At 41.5% G+C, this 15,667-nt stretch overlaps 1 protein-coding gene across 1 annotated transcript in view; it reads right to left on the reverse strand.

The window, feature by feature from the left end:
* Window positions 1-470: 470 nt before the first annotated feature.
* Window positions 471-15,667, reverse strand: part of GRXCR1 (glutaredoxin, cysteine rich 1) — an 80,536-nt gene continuing 65,339 nt past the window's right edge. Inside the window, exons 3-4 of the mRNA XM_006776610.1 lie at window positions 10,269-10,334; window positions 471-765 (exon numbers count right to left, since the gene is read on the reverse strand). Of these exons, the coding sequence (XP_006776673.1) occupies window positions 586-765; window positions 10,269-10,334 (246 nt within the window). The 3' untranslated portion in view covers window positions 471-585. The remainder of the gene's footprint in view (window positions 766-10,268; window positions 10,335-15,667) is intronic.

Consider the following 15,667-nt stretch of genomic DNA (forward strand, 5'->3'; position numbering starts at 1 on the left):
TCCATGACACACAAAGCAGATGCTTGAAAAAAAAAAGTCTGGATAAGTCTTCTGGCAGCTTATTTTTTATCATCACCATGAAATCCATCTGACAATATTGATTTATCATTAAAATCACCTGCTCCAAGATGTAGTAAAAATGTTGCTGTCTAAGAATAAATATGACCGTATTCTTTCCCACTATCCCAGAGCTCTCTTCTCCCATAGAAATATGTTCTGTACACCTAGAAAGTTGAATTAATTCATCCATAGGGTGACATTGCAATGGGCATCATCAGATAGATACATTGTGTCTTTTCTTTAGAAAATCAAACCCATTTAAGGAGTCAAACTTTGGGCTTGTTGGAATGGTGCTGGGTATTTCCAAATAGAAACCGGGATCTACTAACACAGGGCTTGGCATGTTGTTAAATCAACATTCACTTGATATCAAATCAAATGGTCACAGTAAAAATTCAAAACAAAGGCACTTATAATAAACAAAGTTTATTGATTAATCCATAAACGTGACCATTAAAAAAAAAAGTAGAAAGCAAATGATTGCCTCGGTTGATAAAACGCAGCTCTCCCTGGCGGAAGCGCTGCCTAAGCAGCACAGCTCTTGCAGCGCTGAAGACCGTTCTCGTTGCACGCCGTGCACTTCAGGGCTTTGAAAGAGTCTGTGAAGCAGTTTCGAAACACTGACATCTTGCTCCCATGGCACACGGAGCACGGATGAAAGCCAAAGCCTCCACAGGAAGGACACTCATGTGGATGCTGCACTCTCTGTATAGGGCGGCAGGAGGACAACAGAGAACAGAAAATGTGTTAGCATGGACAACTCGTCAGCCTCCCTGTCCCTCTGTACTGTTGATGCTCATAAAAATACTATTGGCATCATATAGCTATGCATTGGGAAAGCTAGATGAAGTTTCCTTCGCTGCCCCATTGATGGCCATCAATAGCAGGAGCTTAATTTATAAAACTTGGTGCACTTTTGGTCAAAGGGCACACACTTAGAAAAACCCATCATATAAAACCAAATATTTACAAACCAAACAATGCAGGAGATGGTGATTTGAATTAAGGGAAATATGGCAACGTTCTCTCTAGTGTCTCTGAACAGTTTTGTGGTTGTGTTTATAGACTACTATCAATAACAGTTGAGTCTGGAAACTCCGAAAACTAAAAGCTGAAGTGCAGAGGAGCCACTACCACCTGGAGGCCCCAGGTTATATTGCCCATTTGAATATGTTTGTTTTTTTAAAAAAGCACTTTCAATGCATTATTATATAGAAACTTCCCTGGCCTCTCCCTTCACACATATACTATTGACATCTCCGTAAAGCAGATAATTCAAGCAACTTTTTCCTCATTTTTATATTTGAAGAAATAGTCATAAAAATATTAGGATGTTTATCCAAGTCTGTATAATTTCTCATGGTTGCTATCAGCCTTTCTACCTCAAGGAAAGATAAAGAACCCTGGCAGTAGGATGAAAATAACTATCCAGTGTGTGGAGGATAACATTTTGAAAATGATCCATACGCATTTCTATTTGCTGTTTTGCACGTGTAACCTTTGCTGGAGTTCACTGGTGGCCTCCGCCAGCTGGGGACAGGTTAGGAGCCATTATAAAATGAAGACATAGAAAAAAGTGAGTGAAAACCAAGCTTCTGACTTGCAAAATAGGAATCTGCAGCAATGTTTGAAAGTGAAGCTTTGAAACAAGAATAATGGCTAATGCTGAGAAATGTGGATAGTCACACACACACACACACACACACACACACTCTAATGCTGAGAAATGTGATAGTCACACACACAGACACACACACACACACACACACACACACTCAGACAAACATACTGGACATACTTACACATACATACATACAGCTTTTCTCTGGAGCATCACAATTGCACATATAAAAGTCTCCAAAAAATCTAACTGAAAAAACACGCCTGACTAAGTGTGTTTAACCCACCATTTCCCCAGCACAAACTACTATATGAACCCTTTTCCCAAGAAACAACTGTAATTTGCTCATATGTAATACCTTGTGGAAGGTACTTTGGGAAACAACCATTAAAAACATTGTTGCCTTAAAATGTATATATTCCCAGACCAGTTTTCAGATATGCATTTTCTGCAAGATTCATGTGCAATTACCGTTTGACTCAGCTATTATATCAAAATGGAAAAGCCATGTAATAGCTCATTTTTATTAGCACAGAATTACTTCGATGGAAAGTAATGGCTGTCAACCCGAATGACACAAACAAGGAACTTTGTCGAGTTTGTGGAGATTCAAAGCTCTTTCATAAGTCAGGTCAAATAAATTTTTAAAAATAAAATTAATTTATAAATATTAAAAGCTAAATTGTCATTTTAAAGGGAATCACAGATGGACAAAGGCCACCCTAAAATAATGTCATCAGAATCCATGCCGTGTTATTCTGAGATCTGCCTTTTACTCAAAGTGTTGTTGAGAGGATTCAATGAGTTAATTCATGAAAAATAAATAGAATATTGCCTGGCACATAGTAACTACTCAATAAAGTTAGTCATTGCTATTTAATTAATAAATCCTTATTTGAAGGATTTGTACTAACTGCTGCCTTGATCTAAATCAGTGGTTCTCAACCTGTGGGTCGCGACCTCTTTGGGGGTCGAACGACCCTTTCACAGGGGTTGCCTAAGACCATCGGAAAACACATATAAAATTACATATTGTTTTTGTGATTAATCACTATGCTTTAATTATGTTCAATTTGTAATAATGAAATTGGGGGTCACCACAACATGAGGAACTGTATTAAAGGGTCGCAGCATTAGGAAGGTTGAGAACTACTGATATAAATTGTTTGTAGTCACATGATACAACCATTGTCTATCGTTTTTAAAGTCACTTTATTTACACACTTTTATACTTAGTCTTTTGGTTTCAGGTCTTAAGGGAGAATAAATATATTTCTATACATGTGTGAATTCTGATGTCTTGGAGCACAGTGTTGGAAAAATTATAAGGCCACTTCCATTCCCAAGAAAAATTAGTTGTTTCAGCCATAAACTTGGAAAGGATGGCTTACGTAGCCTGCAGAGTTTATACCCAATGCTCACAACAACCTCATTTTATAAATAAAGCCTCTGAATGAGTTAAAAAAAAATGTTCAGGGTACAGGGGATCAGAAAACTAGAAACTGAAGCACTCTCTTCAAGAGCAAAAGCCATTGTTCTTTCTATTTAACAGTAGTTTCGACCTTATTTACATCCATTTTTCCCAAATACTATATTACATATGATTCCCAAATGTAAAACAGTTAAGAGGATAAATGCTATGACTAAAGCAGAATAGGGTGAGGGATGGAGGTGGGTCTTGAGATTATTCACTAAGCTTCCCCAGCACTCCATTAGCCTCCAGGAATCCCATTCCTGCATATTTTCCTCCATTTGGTCTTCTAGTAAAGATAAACAATCCAGTCATGCCCAGCCATCTCCTTCAAAGCACACTTTTGGTGCACTGGAACTTTGGGTCCATCTCAAAGAGCTTCTTATAAAGAAAATAAGCTGGCTTATATTAGACTAAAGACCCAGTGCACCAGTGGGGTCCCTCGGTCTGGCCTGCGGGATCAGGTAGAAACCGGCTCTCTGACATCCCCCAAGGTGTCCTGGATTGCAAGAAGGAGCAGGCCAGACCCAGGGACCCCACTGGTACAAGATTGGGGCTGGGGAGGAACGCGGGAAGTTGGCCAGCTGGAAAGGGACCGCGGGAGGGCTCCAGGGCGTGTCCGGCCCATCTCACTCAGTCCTGATCATCAGGACCCCAGCAGCAAGCTAACCTACTAGCCAGAGTGTCTGCCCTCTGGTTGTCAGTGCATGTCATAGTGAGCGGTTGAGTGGCCTTAGCATATCATTAGCATATTGTGCTTTGATTGGTTGAATGGATGACTGGACGACCAGACACTTAGCATATTAGGCTTGTAATATATAGGATGCTCCCGTGTCCTAAATCCAGCACCTCCACAGTTTTGCCCTCAGGGGAAAATGTAAAATGAGCTAAGAAATTTCCCAAACTTAGACAATATTCCAGCTTGGAGGAAGGAGAAATAACTGAAGTTAAAATTAGTCATTATTAGCAACAATACAGACTTCCATTTCAATGAAGAGGTCTACTTCAGGACTTTGACCTTCAAGCAACTAAAGAATCTAGGGTAACTTTTCAGTGTCCTGGTGCCCAGCAGAGTGAGAATCCATGCAGACTCAGTTGAGAATAGCACTCAGAGCACAGAATCTATAGAATGTCAGTCCTCTGAATAGTGGTTCGGGTAGAAGCATGCCCCTTTGGAGTACAATTCAATTTTTTAAAAAGTGAAAAAGTATTTTTTTTTTCATCTCTTTCTGTTCACATATTCTTGCTTTAAGGACTTTTAAAAAATACTTAGCCATTCATCCCACAAATATGTTGAGTGTCTACTGCAGTGGTTCTCAACCTTCTGGCCCTTTAAATACAGTTCCTCATGTTGTGACCCAACCATAAAATTATTTTTGTTGCTACTTCATAACTGTAATGTTGCTACTGTTATGAATCGTAATGTAAATATCTGATATGCAGGATGATCTTAGGCCCAAGGGGTCGAAACCCACAGGTTGAGAACCACTGGTCTACTGCCAGGCACTGTGCAATGCATTAGGGATACAGTCGTGAAACAGACACTTCCCTGTTCTATAAAAGCTCTTAGCCCCAACCTTAGATCTTTGAAGAGGTCCACTCCATACTGTGGTCATCTGAGTTGAAGCAACAGGAACTCCCAAATCTCTCATAAAGGTCCAAGGGACAAAGATACAAGTGTGGAGTTCATAAATGATAATCAAATGGATTTTTTGGTAGCAAAACTCAAATTTCAAATATAAAAAGGCTTTGCTGCTACCTACTATAGAAATAGGGTGCCAAGATCAGTAATCTTCAATATCAGGAAATAAGTACACTTCTTATTCTTAACTTCAGATCATCTAATCCTATTCCAGAAGAGCTTGGAAGTCCCTTAAGCATTCAACCAAAGAGGAAGCAACTTATCTGAGTCTCTGTGACAACAGACCTCATCATTCAGATTGTCTGTGAAGCAGACTTAATCCATGCAACAAATTGTCAAAGAGTGCACACTTGGCGTGTAATCATCTCTGCATGATTCAGCTTCGTCCCTGTATTTTGCTTGAAACTATATTCAACATTTCAACTCAGCAAATGCTTATTAAGTGGCTAATAAGCACCTCTCTGTCTGACCACGCTGCTAATGAGTAGTTAGCAGAATAGAGATGGTAGCATCGTCAATTAGCAGCGTTGCGAAAGAAGCCACTGAACAAAATGCAGACACAGGAAATTTGTAGCTTATGATACTCAGTGGATAAGCCTGAATGTACGAGTCTGATTCTTGAACCCAGTGGGATAAACTGCCATAAACCTACTTAAAAAGATGTTCGGATTTCAGAGAGCAGCAGGCTGAACACATGGCCTGATTTCCCCAGTGAGTAGGTGGTGCTCTGAGACTATAGTCTCTGAACAGGCTGTGGCCATCTCCCCACGGGGCGGGGCCATCATCTAGAACGGTGCTTCTCCTGGGAGGGTGAGGACAAGCTTTGGCAGCTCAGATGTCTTGTATAGGCAGCCTGGGCCTTTCCAGCATCCTCCGTGTGTTGCTGGGCATCTTACCTCTGTTCTGTGTGAACAACAAATGAGTAGTCCCAGCCTTCAGGGAAGAATCAGGCAGAAAATGGACACTATGTTGGCAATCTTACTAGAAATGACAACAAAATGTTTGCTCATGTCTTTAAAAAAAATCGCAAGGCAAAAACTTACTTAGATCTTCTCAACCAACTGAGAACTTTAACCCAGTGTCTGCCAGTGCAAGGTGTTTGCTGAGACACCTCAGGCTCCCGTGCGTTCTCTGTGTGGACACCATCAGGGTCAGGGAAAGTCTTACCTCTTCGCTTCTAATCTATAGCCTGTTTATTAATATAAATAAATACATAAATATAGTAATAAATCAATTTTACCTTAAAAATGGCGTTTTTATTCATCTTTTTTTTGCCCAAGGATTCTCCTATATTAAAATAACGATTTTTTTCATCTTTTTCATCAATGAACTGCTTTGCCTTCTCAAAAAACCAAACCCCACCTTGATTGCAAAAGGATGCAACTCAAAAATATTTACTGGGTGCCCATTATTTGCCAGCCCTGTTCTAGGCACTAGCAGTGAAGAACAAAACAACGTAGACAAGGATCTGTGTCCACGTGGGGCTCATAGTCCGTGGGGAGGACCCCTTTTCTCAGGCGCAGACCTTGTATTGGTACAGCCAGCCTTATTGAACCCGAGTCTCATACCAGCTGTCACCATATTTCACTTGCTTCTGTTGCCTTTGGCCAGCTCTTTATGTTAGAGGCCACTGACAATTTTCATTAATGAATCAGACCCACTCATCTTTCCAGAGCAATTTTCACTCAGGAGAGATGGATGCTAAGATTTGGGGACCAGAAAACTTGAAATTATTTGCTGACACTTTCTGATGGCCGAGCTGCAACTGCTAGCATCCTTCCTCATCATCACCTGGGATTACCGGGGCCTGAATTACCAGGACCAGGACAGTCAAGCCTGCTATGTAGCACACAAGTATCAGCAAATTAAAACTGAACAGAATCTGTCTGATTTCTCTCTAAAGTTACCACCAATTTACATATCTTCCATAATGCACCACAAGTCTCAGAACCCAGTGTGAAAACCATCTGTTCCCAGGACTTAATACTGTATCTACCTCCCAGTAAACTTCGCACCTGGGCCTTGGGTCCTGCCACTATGGTCATGTTTCTCAGAAACCTACATGACACTTAATTCAAGAGTGATGAGAGCATAGATTCATGGTTAATATCATGGGCTTTGGAGTCAGGTTGCGTGGAATCATAAATTGAACCTTGTCTAAGGTCTTATGCAAGTGATTCAACCTTTGGTGATTCCGTTACTTTGCTGGCAAAATAGGGATAATTTAGAATCCACCTTGCAGAGTTGTTGTGAGGTTTCAGAGACTTAATACATAAAATACCAAGAATATTACTTGCTACAGAGTAAAGACTCCAACGCTGCCTACCTCATGAACGTTTAACTCCTGCTCCATTGCCAAAAGCCAACCAGAAGAATGCAATGGGTTTGGATCTGAATCTTGCAACTCCTATTCACTTTGTTTGGCTCCTCTAACTGATTCTCCAGAGCCAGTCTCTTTTTTGGGTTAGTTTGTCTTAAACCTCAGCCCCTTTCATAGACAGAGCCCACCAGGGCTTTCTCGAATGGCTTCAAATTCTCTACCAGTTTGGTTATATAGGCAAAGCAGCCCAACAGAGCTATAGCACCTTAAAACTCCTATAACATTAGAAGCCAGTACCATCCCATTCTTTTTAACATCAAAAACAGTCTTAAATATCTGTGCCTTGTTTATGTCATCAGTAGAATGGAATAACACTTAATGAAGATAACAAAATCTTCTTTCTGAAATATTTTGAGCTGAGAGAGATAAGTTACATTAATATAGCTTGGTGCTATTAATAAAGTTGTAGAATTAAAGAATTACAGACTCAAAGAAATAAAAGCCCATAAATAGCTAAGTCAATCATCAATCTTTAAGAAGAGTAATGAGGGAGATTCACCTTGTAAGAACCTGAAAGTTTTTATTAAACCATAAAAAGAAAGACAGTATGATTTGGTATAAGAAACAACATATCAGTGGAAGTTACTATAGACCTCAAAGACCCAAGTATAAATGGGGGTTTATTATAATATAAAATCAACACAACAGAGCAATAATTTATTAGATGAATTTGGAAGCTGGATCATCATATGTTAAGAAAAGGGAATTGGATTTTATATGAACTAAAGACCTATATGTGAATAATAAAGTTAATATAAGAAAACATGAGACAATATTTTTCTGACCTTAAGGTGGAAGGGTGTTTCATAAGTAAAACTTCAAAAGCACAAAACATAAGGAAAAATGATGGTTTGATTATATTAGAGAATTTCTGTTGCATGAACAATACCACGAAAGAAGCTGAACAAAGGGAAGGAAACATTGCAATGACTAAAACCAACAAAAATTTAACATCTAGAATATAGAAGGACCTTCCAAAAAATCAAACCAAAAAGCAAGTCCAAGACATTTAATAGGCAAGGTATAAGAATGCACAATTTACAAAAGAAATGGTAAAAAAAAAATCTAATAAGTATACAATGAAATGTCCAAACTCAGTGGTAATCAGAAAAACATAAATTAAAAAAATAAATCAATATAGCTCAATAAAGCAATTTGCCTATTACCCTGGAAAAAATTAGACAACTGTAAGTTAGAGAGCAGTGTAACTTAATTGTCAAGAAGCAGGAACACACTAAACCTCTTTCTCTACAGGAGGAGGTGTTGAATGGTGCAACCATTCCAGAAAGCCATCTGGCACTTCCTGGAAAACTAAGTCTATGCATCAGCTCGGAAGCAGCAATTTCTACTCCAGGGAAACCCACAGGGAACATGCTCAGGACTCTTCCTTGCAGCACTGTTTGTTTGATGGAAGGAGTTGGGGGATATCGGGGTGCCCATCAGTGGACAAGAGGGTAGATAAGAAAATAGTAGGTGGGCTTCATAGAGTTACAAAATCCAAAACAAGAGCTATGAGCCACATGTGGCATTTAAACTTAAATTTAAATCAAGAATAATTAAATAAAATTAAAAATTTAAGTCCTCAGTCGCACTAGCCACACTTTGAGTGTTAGATAACCACATGCAGCAATGGCCACTATTTTAGATAACACAGATATATAAACATTTCCATCACCGAAGAAAGTTCTATGGAGCACTGTTGTCCTGTAGAACTACACAGCACTTAGAAGAAACAGGTTAAATGTTCACACAGCAATATAGATGGTACCGAAAAACATAGTGCCTAGAGAAAATAATATGGCACAAAATTACATATATTTCATAACATATATTTCATTAAATTTACATAAGTTTAAAAAGTGCACAGAAAATAACACACATTAACCAACTTAATTCACATAAGTAAAAAAATACATATTCACTCAAATTAATGGTTCCATGCAGGTGGAGTAGGATATAGGTACCAAGGGAAAGAAATTAGCTCCTCCCATAGAGGTTTTCAAAAGGAGTTTTAAACTATCAAGTGCATATCCTCATTGTTTGTCCTTCTGAGAAGGTCACAATATGAAACATGATATGAATAAATCCAAGGGGCACAGAGTTCATTTGGGACATGAATGAAATACCCAAAGAAAAGTCATAAAAAAATCAAAATACTTTGAAAAGCACCCAACAGAAAGAGGGTCAGAGGAATTCAGAGGGGGGAGAGGTCGGGAATGATTTGGGGAAGAAGTGATGTTGCAGATGGGGCTCGAGGACCATGGAGGGACAGGAGGAATTGGAACAAGAGCATTCCGGGCAGACAGAACAGCTTGCACAAAGGAATGGCAGTAATAACGCACAAAGAGTTCTTTGTTTTAACTGAAGTGGAAGGAATGGTAGGCAATGAAAAACAAGGTCAGCAAAGGAGACTAGACCAGGATGAGCTGGTAAGGGCATATACACTAGATCCAGGTAAGCAGACTACCTAGTTCACCTGGGAACACCTAGGCTCATGTTGGCTATCCCAGAAAAATTATAAACCCCCTTTGCACTCTCAAAGTCTCCCAGTTTCCATGGTAAAATACATGGTCTTCCTACATATAGAGAAAAGCAAGCTTAGCAGAGAAGGATTAGGGACTTTCTGGTTGCATACTGACTTGATACATTGCATATTTGAATAAGTATTTCTCTGATGTTGTAATAATCAGTATAGGAACAAAATTTAAATGTGCACTTTATAGAAATAAATTTTTGTAATATTTAAAAATGATCCATGAGAAAAATAAAATGATTTACATGAAAAATGTTAAATATGCTTTAAGACAAGTGTTTGATTTGAAACACCTCATCAACATCACCTCTATTAGAGAATTAGGCTCTACTAAAGCAGACTGGAATTTTCACCTAATACTATGAGGTTGTTAGAAACAAACACTAAAGCCACTCTAACTAGAGAAAATTTAATGACAGGTGACATCAAATTAAAACTGCCACATGTATCCTGTTACATATGTGTAAGAACATGGAAAAATTCAAGTAGGAAAACTCAGTTACAATCAGAATGTGTTTAACATTTGGATTACTAAAAATAAGTTGCTAAAAGCACAATTACCTCAATTTTGGTTAAGAGGTCTTGCAGTTCTCCTGATTCATTCATTGACAAAATTTTCTCAGCACCCTATTAACAAGAGAGGGTAGGGGGGGAAAGAAAATCCATTTTGTTAGTATTAGAGAAAATAAAGTCTAGCCAGGAAAGTTTAAGCTACAAAATACTGAACATGATTCTTCCCATCAGATCTCAGTAAATTTACAACCGGGAGACCAAAGAGGAGAAGAAATGTATCTTTCCTTTCACATGTTCCCATCTACTAAGGCTTACTGCGGCAAGAGGGGGGCGGCCAGCAGGAGGGGGGCGCTAGAGAGCCCACCGCTATCAGAATAAGCCCAGATGTGAAAGGCTCCAGCACTCCCTTCAGAGGTGAGCAGGGAGCCTGGAGCTGCTCTACCATCTGGGAAAGGCCACCTCTGAGCACATGCCCAGCCTGGGCTGTCTCTGCCCTATTCCAGGCGTCCTGGGCACGGTCTTCCTTAGAGTCGTGCATGTAAAAATAACAGTAGCTAAAATAATAAAGGAGTTAATAACCACTGCCACTGAGCACATACTATGAGGGAGGCACCCAACATCATCTAATCTGATGCGTCTGACTCTATTCACAGCAGAAATTGAGCCTTCGTGAGATTAAATAAGTCCAAGGTCACCCAAAAAGGAAGCGGAGTGGGAATTTGAACACAAGCAGGGGATTGACTCCAGAACCCATGTTTTCAACTTCTCAAATGCACTGTGAAAATGAGAATCGGGGCAATGTCTGCCCTTTCCACACTTTCCAAAAACTCACCGTGTTTCTTCTATCTACCCACTTTCCTTTCCTTTCCAGTCTCTTGTTACATTCTCCCACTCAACTCCCCAGCATGTACACATAGAGAGGGAAGAAGGAAAACTTGGGGTAATTATTTCTAATCAAAGGCAGAGTCCCCATCTGCCTTGTTCACACCATATCCCCGGCACAGAACATTGGATTCACTGTCTATTCATCAACAAGACAGGGAAAAATATCATCACACAATACATACTTTTTGGATTCCTTTTTGCAGGGCAGGGTAGAAAACACAGGCTCACTTCAAAAAAGAAAGGTCCTAGTTCTGAAGGAGGTTACAATACACTTTTATGTAAACACAGGGCAGAGGAATGCACTGGATAGAATGGAAAATTACAGCCAAATGAATGCTGCAGACAAGGGGCGAGCTAGGGAATCTCAGCAGGGGAACAAAGGATCTGCTTATCGAGGGCAGAGAAGGATTTCTGAACTTGGTGGCAAGTGATGTGGCCTTGAAGGTTATAGGTGAGGTTTCTGCGGCAGGCTCGGCCACTCCCATAGTGACGTAAAGGAGCCTTTGGTTCTGGGTTTCACTTCACTTCAGTTTATCTTACATCATTCATGACATCTTCATCACCATCAGAGATGTCAGCTTGATATATTAAAAAGCACTATGAAAACATACACAGGGCTACAGAGAATATATGTAGCTGTACGGGCAGGTTATATGCTTTTATTTGTGGGTAGTTCTGCTAGGAATATAGATGTGACACCCCCTTACGTGAGAACAAAGGTAACAAAAGCACCAAAATAAAACATTAAAGTCTAAAACGTAGTAATATCCAGTAATATTTTACCACTGCTACATTCTATTTCCTTTAGGAGTTAGCTAAGCTATGATGGGAAACGCCTTTGGGGAATTGGGCCCAGGAACCAAAGCAGTAAGGAAACAATATGTGAGTCATTTTCCATCAACAAAAGAAAACGCATCGCAATCCCTCCAGGCAGAATGAATGGACCAGAGAAGCTGTCACACCTCCGCTTCCCAGCGCTGAGCTCAGCGGTCAGTGTGCTTCGGTCAGTTGTTCAGCACAGAGTGGACAGGCCAGGAGAGGACCGGCTCCTTACCACTAAATGCCTGGGATATGCTCAGCCTCAGGCAACTAATGCCAGCACCATCACTACTATGGAAGTAGATTCTAGGTTTCAGATGAAATGAGGGTTTTGCGCACTCCGAGCAATGTACCTAACTAAAGGCACTAAAGGCTAATCCTTGCTCTTCAAGACACTCCGGTGTCCAGTGTGCAGGTGATGCACCAAGTGCTTAAGGTGGGAAAAACTTTGCCCTGGAACAGAGACCGGATGGTCTCTCTCTCTCAAAGGCTGCTACTCAACATGGCCTCCACCCACAACTCCATCTGGCCAGGCTTCAAATTGTTTCCTTAGAAGGAGCCTTCTGGTCCTTGGGTACGCGCTGAGCAGAAACAGTAGGTAAAACCCCCCTGTATCTCCACGGGGTCCCACATCCTTGCAGAACTGAAGCACAATATCCCTCAGGCAGACAAGGAGATCAGACGGTGCCCGCTCGGCTCCTGGGCAGCAGCAGGAGGGGATCTCAGCCTCATCGGCCATTTCCAGGGCAAGTTCCGGCCCCTGCCGTCCTCACCCTTGGGGCTTATGCTAGGGTGGCTCTCAAGCCCTCCTGCTCGGCACCGCATCTAGATATTCCAAAGGTCTCCTTCCCCACAGTTCTCCATCACAAGTATCTTGATTATTGCTTGGCTTAAAAAGAGACTCTTGTGTCCACAAAAGAGTGTATTTCCTTTCAGACTGATATTCTTAGGAAATAATCTATTCCTGGATGGCATTTGGCTAAGAATGTCATAGGTGAGTTTGATAGTTTTTAAATATAACTCCACATTCAATTAATCATTCTACTACCTGGCTTAGTTTACCAAGACTTCCAATAGACCTATATAAATATTACTAGTGTATTGTTCAGTTGATTCAGAATCTTTTTTTCCCCCCAAAAAATTAATTCAATCCTGAAAATAGTGATTAAAGCAATGTATTCAGAGCATTATAGACAGTGGCTCTTTTTATCGTCAGTGCAAAGTAAGCATTATTATCTCCATTTTTTAAATGAAGAAACTGAAACTTAAAGAGAATGAAGGACATGCCCAGGGAGTTCAGTTAATCAACACAAGGCCTGGTCAGATCTTGAATTCAGGTCTTGCTGACTCCATAACCTACACTCTTTTCATTGTGCCATGCGTGCTAACTGCTTACTGATATGATTGTATTAGTGCCCTCCAAAAAAGTGGTACAGATCACAGGGGACATTTCAGTCTGTACTTTGAATCACTGCTGGGTAGGAGCCCAAGGTTGTGAAGTGAATGGAAGCTTTCACAATGACTCCAAACAGAACGAATGTGCCAGAGAAGCCACAGAACATCCTAGCTCTTGCCCTTTTATATCTCATTATCATGCCTTTTTAGTTGTTTTTTTTTAGAAAATATAATTTTATTTGAAATTAGTAATAAAGTCTCATAGAGATGTCAGAGTTAAATATACAGGTATAAATATTGCCTGCTACATGACCACTGTCACATAAAGAATGGCAACTCCTTTCTCACACCAGATGTAGTATAAGAGTCCAGAGGTAGAGTTCTTGCAGAGAATGTAGGAGTCACAGGCTCATGGTGGCCCCCGACCACCTCTGGCAGACAGAAAATAAGAAAAGCAAAACTTATTTCTTCACAAATACACAGTCCAGTGCAGTGTGCTCCTCACAGCTGCCCCATCATCTCTGTTTGTTTCAAGATCCTTCATTGCTTGGGGCTCCTAGAGGGAGTGGTACTGATGGTATAGGGCAGTGATGGCGAACCTATGACACGCGTGTCGCAAACTCATTTTTTGGTTGATTTTTCTTTGTTAAATGGCATTTAAATATACCCAACCTATCCTACTCGGTATTGAGGAGGAGGAGGGCCAAGGAAGGAAGTAAAGCAATAAACAGGGACAGGGAGAAGACCCTGCAGTGTACACAGATGCCAAAGACTTCTGTTGGGCAGTTCTCTGTCCCGCCACCTAGGAATGAACAAAGCTCGGTTGGCGTCTGAGTCAGAGGTGTCCCCGAGGAAGATGAGCTGGAGCTGCTGGCATCTTCATCGCTACTGCTGGAGTCTGAGGAGCTGCTGCTTTCTGCCTTTCCCCCATGTTCCTTCTTTTCTTCAGATCCCCATGAGGAATGGGAACAGTCCCCATTTGTCTCTGAAGACGCCATCCCAGGAGCCTGTGCCCCTGCTGTTTAAAACAGCCCGCAGCCTTAGTGCCAAAGCACTGGCTATGCTTTGTGGAGATAACGGATCTGTTAGATAAGCGTTCATAAGAAATGAGCTCTATTGCCATTGGCCATGAGTTCAATGTTAATAAATAAACAATAGATATTAAGTAAGATGTCTTTATTTCTTTGTGCGATTAATCACTATGCTTTAATTATGTGCAATTTGTAACAAGGAAATTGGGGGTCACCACAACATGAGGAACTGTATTAAAGGGTCGCGGCATTAGGAAGGTTGAGAACCACTGGTCTAAGGTTTATTTCTACCTCAATTGCTGGTCCCGGTCCGGGCTTGGGCAGGAGGCAAACAACTGATGTCTTTATTTCTTTGTGCGATTAATCACTATGCTTTAATTATGTGCAATTTGTAACAAGGAAATTGGGGGTCACCACAACATGAGGAACTGTATTAAAGGGTCGCGGCATTAGGAAGGTTGAGAACCACTGGTCTAAGGTTTATTTCTACCTCAATTGCTGGTCCCGGTCCGGGCTTGGGCAGGAGGCAAACAACTGATGTGTTTCTCTAAGTTCTCGTCTCTTGAGCACACGGCCACAGACAGAACGAACGGGACAGGCTGCTCCTCCGAAGCTGCAGCCCTCTCTCCCTCACTCTCTCTAAACATCAATGGGAAAATATCCTCGGGTGAGGATTAAAAAAACAAACAAAGGTGGGTAACCTGGACAGAAGGTCAAATCTTCAAAGTGGATAGAAGCTGCTCCTCTCAGGGGGTCCGGACTGAATGTTCGAGAGCATCTCCAGGAAGGCCTGTGGGGACGGCGCCTCCACATTCTGGAAGGTGTTCTGGACTCTGCAGAACAGGAATAAGTGTTTCAGCTCCAGCCAGATGAACCCGAAGTGGTTCTCATCGAACAGAAAGAAGACGCCAGGGCAGCGACTGGGGTAGGCCAAGCCATCTGAGGTGACAATGTTCACGCCATAGAAACACATCCTGCAGGTTCGGGGGAAGTTCTCGTCTCTTGAGCACACGGCCACAGACAGAACGAACGGGACAGGCTGCTCCTCCGAAGCTGCAGCCCCGGACTCCCCGGCGCTGGGCTGGGCAGGGCTCTGCCCGCCATGGCCCTCGCTTTCCTCAGTCCCGTCTTCTTGCTGCTGCTCCGGGACCACCTGCTCGTCAATCCCCTGGACCAGGCGGGAGAGCTGTTGAAGTGGCGGAAGATCTCGCCATCCGGCGGCTGGATGCGGCGCAGGAGGCGGATCTCTAACGTCCAGATGAAGTCCGCAGTGACGCTCGTGGCCCTGGCATCCTCCCCACGGAAGCTGAGCATGGC

This window comes from Myotis davidii, unplaced genomic scaffold (genome assembly GCF_000327345.1).
Source record: "Myotis davidii unplaced genomic scaffold, ASM32734v1 scaffold629, whole genome shotgun sequence".
NCBI classification, from domain to species: domain Eukaryota; kingdom Metazoa; phylum Chordata; class Mammalia; order Chiroptera; family Vespertilionidae; genus Myotis; species Myotis davidii.